The sequence below is a fragment of the Lolium perenne genome, chromosome 6 (genome assembly GCF_019359855.2).
Source record: "Lolium perenne isolate Kyuss_39 chromosome 6, Kyuss_2.0, whole genome shotgun sequence".
Classification (NCBI taxonomy): domain Eukaryota; kingdom Viridiplantae; phylum Streptophyta; class Magnoliopsida; order Poales; family Poaceae; genus Lolium; species Lolium perenne.
In genome coordinates, this window is record NC_067249.2 from 145731592 (window position 1) to 145739642 (window position 8051).

General features: G+C 52.3%; 1 protein-coding gene across 1 annotated transcript; it reads left to right on the forward strand.

Annotated features, from left to right (window-relative positions):
• Positions 1-5795: 5795 nt before the first annotated feature.
• Positions 5796-7529, forward strand: LOC127307325 (elongation factor Tu, chloroplastic). Its single transcript, XM_051338060.2, has one exon. It carries the CDS (start codon positions 5892-5894, stop codon positions 7299-7301), a length of 1410 nt encoding a protein of 469 aa, XP_051194020.1. The 5' UTR covers positions 5796-5891; the 3' UTR covers positions 7302-7529.
• Positions 7530-8051: the final 522 nt, after the last annotated feature.

Consider the following 8051-nt stretch of genomic DNA (forward strand, 5'->3'; position numbering starts at 1 on the left):
GGCATGATCTTAGATTTGAGCTTTATACTTATTGCTTAGATTGTATCTACAAGTTGTATGCACATGTCGCTGTCCGGAACCAATGGCCCCGAAGTGACAGAAATCGGGACAACCGGAGGGGATGGTAGTGATGTGAGGATCACATGTTTTCACGGTGTGTTAATGCTTTGCTCCGGTACTCTATTAAAAGGAGTACCTTAATATCCAGTAGTTTCCCTTGAGGCCCGGCTGCCACCGGCTGGTAGGACAAAAGATGTTGTGCAAGTTTCTCATTGCGAGCACGTACGACTATATACGGAAAACATGCCTACATGATTAATAAGCCTGATGTTCTATCTTAATGCCTTGATTCCTATCAATTGCCCAACTGTAATTTGTTCACCCAACACTTGTTACTTGTTATTGGAGAGTTACCACTAGTGTAGATCGCTGGGAACCCCGGTCCATCTTTCATCATAATATACTTGTTCTAAATGTCATTGGAAGTAGTATCAACTATCTTCTGGTGCCATCGCTCTCATATTGCTATTCTTCTGTCGTATTCTTGTTACTCTTTGCTCTCATATTACTGCTACTTTCACATCACCCCTGTTGCTAGTGCTTTTCCAGGTGCAGCTGAATTGACAACTCAGTTGTTAAGGCTTATAAGTATTCTTTACCTCCCCTTGTGTCGAATCAATAAATTTGGGTTATACTACCCTCGAAGACTGCCGCGATCCCCTATACTTGTGGGTTATCACTCCGCCTCCGCGGCCTCTTCCGCCTCCTTGACCTCCGCGTTGGAAAGCCATGGCAACCATGTCGGATCCACCGCTTTTTTTTGTCATCGGGGGGATTCTTCCGCTTGCTGCCGCTGCTGTTACCATTATCACGGTTCTTCTTTTGCTGATGCAGGGGTATTGCTGTAGCTGCGAGATCTCCGCCTGCGTCGTCATCGGCGGCGGTATGATCGCTGGCAATGGAGATCATGTCATCCAAAGTCAGTTTGATTTGCATTGGCCAAGCAAGTGAGCTTGTGCCGCAGCAGTCCTCCCCTCTGCAATACACCTATAAAGGCGTGCATAGCTGATGTGTTATCAACATTCTCACACTCGTTCCTGGTTGCTAGCCATCGGGTGAGGAAGTTTCTTGATGTTTCACCCTTCTTCTGGATACAGGCCTGCATGTCGCTTGTCGTAGCAGGTCTTTTGTAGGTTCCTCTGAAGTGCTTTTCGAAGGCGTTCTTCAGGTCGAACCAGCAAAAGATGGAGTTCTTCTCGAGGTCGCTGAGCCAGATTCGGACTGGACCTACAAGGTACAACTGAAGCATGCGGCAGGCGATATTAGAGGTTCCTCCGGCGAAGGTTACTGCATTGTAGTAATCCTCAATCCAGGTATCCGGCCTTTCCGTGCCATCATAGTTCTTCAGGTTTCCAGGTAGCTTGAGGTTCATCCTTGGCTTTGGTTCCTCTCGAATCATCCTGCCAAAGCACTTTGGGCCGATGTAGTTAGATCTGTATTCATTGAGACGTTCCCGCGCGTCACGCGAGCCATTGCGGTTTTTTTTAGCGCGAGTGAGATCTCCGGCCACCGCCTCTGCCTCCACTTCCGCCTCCACCGCTGGGTGGTGGGGAGGGAGATCTGCGAGGGGGTCGATACGACCTCTTGCTCCCGCTTCCAGATTCTCCCCTTCCTTCGCGGTGCTGACTCCGGCTTTGATGTCTACCTGCACGGCGGTGATGGTCGCCTTCGTTGTTCCGGCTTCTGCGAGGCTCCGGGTCGCGCTCATCGTTCCTGCTCCGACGTGGCTCCGGCGTGCGCTCCCTGGTCCTGTTCCTCTGAGGGGCCACGTTGTCGCGGATATTGATTCCACCTGGCCCGTGGGGCCTAGGGTTTCCGGCTGGACTACGACGGCGAGGAGGCGGAGGACGCGGGTACCCGTTGGGCGGAGGTGATGGATTTCGGTACTTGTCTCTACCAGTGTACATTGCATCCTTTCCCTTCCTCGGATCTGACGGAGGTATATTTGACGGAATAGGGATTGGATTTGGGTATTCTCTGGTCTCCTTCTGCGCTCCGAGGATCCTGTGCGCGATTCGTCGTCGCGGTTTTTGCTCTTTGAGGCTTCCTTTTGCGCAGTGGATATGCAAAGGTCTGGATTAGACTCCAGCTTGCGCGAAGTGTCTGCCTTGCTTTGCTGCTGTACCGCTGAAGCGACGAGCGTGCGGAGGTATCTGATGTCGATTTCCTCGTTCTTCTTGTTCAGGATCTCCGTAGCCTTCTGCATGTTCTCCTTTGGAGTTGTGAGCGGCTGCAGATTGGAGGGGGTTGCGAAAGTGATCTTGCGGGGGCCAATGGCTTCCCGCCAGATCTTATCAGCTTCCCTTATCTTGGCCTCCCAATGCTCCCGGAGTTGTTTGGCCTTCTGCAAGGATTCGACAGCTTCCTGCTCGCGCTGGCGGAAGTTTCCCATTACCTCTCGGGCTTCTTGACTTTCTTCCAACATCGCAACTGCGGTGGTGGAGATTTTCTTGGCAGTAGCCAGCATCTCCCTCCTTGCTGCTTCTAGAGCTACTGGATCTGCGGCTTCCTCCGGGGTGATAGGCTTATTCAGGACTTCTGTGTGAATTAGGGATCCAAATGCCTGCTTGTTCCACGAGCTCTTCCGGGGACAGGTAATATTTTTCCCCGGAAAAGTTGTCTTCTTCGGATTCCGACGCAGCGCGGCAACGAAGTCGGGATGGCAGAGTATCCGAATTGGACACTATCGGGAGGGCTGCTGCAGCGGGGGTTTCTTCGTCAGCGTCTTCGCCTAACCCAGTTATGGTCGCTAGGACCTGCTTGGGCGGGGCAGATTCCGCATCCTCTTCCTTTTCACCTTCCAGGTCCTTCAAAGCTTGGTCAAATTCTTCTCTGTTCATGGATGAAGTATAGTTGGAAGCTGGGCTGAGGTTGCCCAGGATTGACTCTTCGACGTCTCCGGCCTCCTCTTGTTGATCCGGTGCGCTGCTATCTCCGGCAGCCTCATGCTGTTCCGGGGCGTCGTTGGTTCCGGTATCATCAACATGCATGGGTCCTGCATCTTCCGGAGGAGGAGCGATTCCAGCGGTATGTGCGAGGTAGTGCACGAAGTGACACCTTTGCTTTTCCAACACCTGGGAGACCCAGGCGGATCTGCATTGGTCTTCCACCGTTGTTTCCTGCTTAGGGGCGGATTGGGTGGGTTTTGAATTTTCCAGATCCAAGGCGGAAACTTCCCTAGGGAGTTCCGGCATCTCAGATCGGATCTTCGCGACCGCGTCCTGCTCAGCGGCGGTCGCGTCAGCGTTATTTACCAGGGCGTTTCCGTCGGAGTCGACGGTTTCGCCGATGAAGATGTGTATGCCGCCAACTGGTACGATGGAGAGCTTGGTGGGGTTGGTCCTAGCCGGAATCCAGCACTCGTCCTGAGGGACGATCGGAAAGTTTTCGGCGTAAAGGAGGGGCGCCCCACAGCAATGGAGTCGTCGTAGCTTCCCATGGCGGAACCCTCTCGGTTCCGGCCTCCAGACGCCGCAGGCCCCACGGTGGGCGCCAACTGTCGTTGCCTATTCGACAATACCTCTTAGGAGGGATCCTCACGACGGGGAGAAGAAGTAGGGGCCATAGGGCGGAGAGCACTCGGGACGGTAGTACGCGATTTACCCAGCTTCGGAACACCTGCTCGATGACAGGGCCTACTGCTGCTTGTCTGGAATTATCTGGGCGCTTTCGCGTTGTTACAATGAGTTGTCGTTGTGCCTCTAGGGCTCCCAGGATCCGGCTTATAAAGGCGCACGGATCTAGGGTTTACATGGAGAGTCCTAGCCGGATTACAAGTTGCCTAACTACGGTACAATATCTTGCCGTGCACGTCAAGGATCCGCCTTCCATCTACGTCGTACTGGATCCGGGTCCCTCATGGGCCTTCACGGATCCGGCTTCATCTGAAGGTCCGTTAGGATCCGGCTCCCTGATCCTGGGCCAGACTTCATCCTTCATGATCAACAGCAACTGGGCCGCCCGATGTGCCACATGCCACATCACCGTCTGTGGGCCACCCGAGCTTGCCGGATCTAGGCACTGTCGATGGTACACCCATGAAGTATACCCACAACAATCAATGTCCCTGCATTGTTGTACAGTTCATAGAAGGAGAACATGAGGCTCTAGGACAATGATAGTAGGCGGAAGTGAACAATTGATATCAATATAAGCATTAGGTGAAGTAAACCTAATAATTAGCAATGATAATAACAATTTTATAGAATGTATAGCAACGTAGAGTGGCAAAACAGTTCATTCGCCTTCGTCTATACAATGTCCTGGCCATTATTTCTTGATAGCCCATTCCAAATATTGAAAATACATTTTTAGGTTCTGGCGACATTGATTCTTATAACGCTTGAGCTATGGATTCTCAATTACACTAGGCCAAATTTGTCATAAATGGATTGTGCGCAACTTTGAAAGCATTTGTAGCCTCATGTCAAGTAATTCTTTTGGACATGATAGGTCAATCCCATGATTTGAAGGCCCGTGTTATATTTAATATTCTTATACTAATAACTCTTAGGGGTTCATTTGGACGGTGAGTACCTCCTGTTGAATTCATCTAATCTACTCCACTAATTTTTTTCTCTAGCTTTGTTCAAGCTTTCATTTGGAAAGGAAGTAAGTTTCCACCGGTTAAACATTATGATGATGACTCTACAACTCAAATGTCAAAACTGCCAATATAGTTTGGCGCATAGTAAAATAGTTTGGCATACGCAACTACTCATAAGCAAGAGTAGTCATTTTGATTTCTAGACAGCCAACAAACTTACTCATTAGGCCACTCGTGACATTAATTATGCTAAAATACAAGATATCATCCTCTTGAGTTTCATGCTCTTTTTTTTGTTGTGAAAAAATATGTCTCCTTTCAATGTTCACGTTCCACGGTGCAGTCCTGACTAGTAGTAGCCACAAGAGTTTCTATTAGAAACTATATTTTGTAATCCATCAATATCCTTGCGTCTTGCCGTGACGCAACAAAAACATGACCATGCCGTGTAGCATGCGTGGACGTCGAAATGCAAGACAAAGATTGGCATTCGGCGCGACGAGACGAAGCCTAGGCAAATTGTAGGACATCAAAAGTACTTGTTAGTCCTCGATGCAACCATCACGCGCGCCTCTGGCTCCACCACCACCGGTGACATGACCACCAGTGATTCTTTGCAACCGTGCACTCCTCACGAATGTCGAAGATTACACTGCACTTTTAACCGTGCACTCCTCACGAATGTCGAAGATACCATGTCCACTTTTAACCGTGGAGTTTTTTTTTTTTTTTTTTTGGGGGTACACCGTGGAGTTTTGGATACAAGCAGTCACCGTCACTTTAAAATCCTTGTACACGAAAAATGTTTTTGCTAGAAAATATAAAATCCTTCTTCCGTGCCGTTGTGTTTTGTGGGTTTTTTTTTTTAAGGAAACGTTGTGTTTTGTGGTGATAAGGACAGTGGAAGTGTGGAAGTCTGGAAGAGGAAGGTGGAAAGGGAAGGCAAAGGTTGGCATTCGGCGCGACGGGGCTGAACCTGGGCCGCACCCCCATTTTTCTGGCCCAAACGCAGCACCTGATTTCATTTCAGCACCTTGCAAAGTTCCCCGACACGGCGGCCGGCGAGACACGCCGTGGTGGGTGCGAGCCACACGATTCGGGCCTGGCCGTTGGTCTAATCCGTGGCCTCCCCTTATCCCCCAAATCCAATCCTCACCCTTCTTCTCTAGATAAGCGAACCCTTCTTCCCACTCTCGCATCCTCTCCCCGACCCCTATCCATCCCCAATCCCCTTCCACCAGCGGCAGCGCGGCACCAGCTAGCTCGCCCGCCCCCGCCCCTCCAGATGGCCTCCCTCGCCGCCGCCTCCGCCTCCACGGCGCTCCTCTTCCCGCCCTCCACCTCCTCCTCCAAGCCGCGCCTCCCGCTCTCCGCCTCCCTCGGCTTCTCCACGCCCGCGCGCTTCCGCCGCGCCGCCTCCTCCTCCTCCCCCACCGGACGGCGCCCGGGCCTCCTCGTCGTGCGCGCCGCCAGGGGCAAGTTCGAGCGGACCAAGCCGCACGTCAACATCGGCACCATCGGCCACGTCGACCACGGCAAGACCACCCTCACCGCGGCGCTCACCATGGTGCTCGCCTCCGTCGGCGGCAGCGCGCCCAAGAAGTACGACGAGATCGACGCGGCGCCCGAGGAGCGCGCGCGCGGCATCACCATCAACACCGCCACCGTCGAGTACGAGACGGAGACGCGCCACTACGCGCACGTCGACTGCCCCGGCCACGCCGACTACGTCAAGAACATGATCACCGGCGCCGCGCAGATGGACGGCGCCATCCTCGTCTGCTCCGGCGCCGACGGGCCCATGCCGCAGACCAAGGAGCACATCCTGCTCGCCAAGCAGGTCGGCGTCCCCAGCATCGTCGTCTTCCTCAACAAGAAGGACCAGGTCGACGACGAGGAGCTGCTCGAGCTCGTCGACCTCGAGATCCGCGAGCTGCTCACCGCATACGAGTACGACGGCGACAACGTGCCCATCGTCTCCGGGTCGGCCCTCAAGGCGCTCGAGGCGCTCATGGCCACGCCGGGACTCAAGCGCGGCGAGAACGAGTGGGTCGACGGCATCTTCTCGCTCATCGACTCCGTCGACGCGCACATCCCCGTCCCGCAGCGCCAGACCGACCTCCCCTTCCTGCTCGCCGTCGAGGACGTCTTCTCCATCACCGGCCGCGGCACCGTCGCCACCGGCCGCATCGAGCGCGGCACCGTCAAGGTCGGCGACCCCGTCGACCTCGTCGGCATCAGGGAGACACGCAACGCCACCGTCACCGGCGTCGAGATGTTCCAGAAGACCATGGACGACGCCATCGCCGGCGACAATGTCGGCCTCCTCCTCCGCGGTATGACCAAGGAGGACATCGAGAGAGGCATGGTGCTCGCAAAGCCCGGATCCATCACGCCGCACACCAAGTTCGAGGCCGTCGTCTACGTGCTCAAGAAGGAGGAGGGCGGCCGGCACTCGCCATTCTTCCCCGGGTACCGCCCGCAGTTCTACATGAGGACCACCGACGTCACGGGAAACGTCACTAACATCATGAACGACAAGGACGAGGAGGCCAAGATGTGCATGCCCGGCGACCGCATCAAGATGGTCGTCGAGCTCATCCAGCCCGTCGCCTGTGAGCAGGGCATGAGGTTTGCCATCCGTGAAGGTGGAAAGACCGTCGGCGCCGGTGTCATCAATAACATCATTCAGTAAACTGAATGCCCACCATGAGACTTTTCCGCATTTATTACTCTTTTGCGATATGCTATGATGTAGTTGTTATTACGCATTTAGGGGTCACTCTTGTGAAATTGTAGTATGGCACTTTTTTTCTTCAAGTGGTTTTGCTTGCATACTTTGTGATGATATTCACGGCAAAGATACATCTTGATGTGCCATTTCTTGTTATTACTACTATATGCTCATCTGTTGGCTAGTTCATTTTTTCTCTACTGTTGTCGATATGCTTGAAGATGATTATTCTTGTGAGCCTGATGCTTCAGGGGCTTGTTCAGTTGAAGGTTATAGTTTATTTGCTGCTTCAACTATATATATGCTTGCTTGACAGACATATCTTAACACTTCTTTCTTTTTGAGGGGCAGACATATCTTATGACTTGAAGCATCCATGTTTCTGCTCATCTGTTTCAATGCAATTTTCTGCTTGTTAGCAATAACCTGCAGCATCCATGAGTCTGCTCATCTGTTTCAATGCACAGAAAAAAAGGTTCAATGTAAGGTTTTGTTACAATGCTTGCTTAATAGTCAAGTCAGTTTGTTTCATCAATTTTTTTTGTTCAAGGAGTGTCATCTGAACCTATGCATTCCCAACCATAATAATAAGCTGCGTGGTTGTTTCCCAACAGATGTGCTGCTTTTGGTTGTTTTTTCATTGCGTGTTTCAATTCTTGATGCAACCTCAGTCTTCTCATTTTGCTCCCTTCTGTTCTGTTCTAATGGCTC

Bases quoted from the DNA above. Each gene is read 5' to 3' on its own strand.
- LOC127307325 (XM_051338060.2), top strand. From the start codon at position 5,892: ATGGCCTCCCTCGCCGCCGCCTCCGCCTCCACGGCGCTCCTCTTCCCG.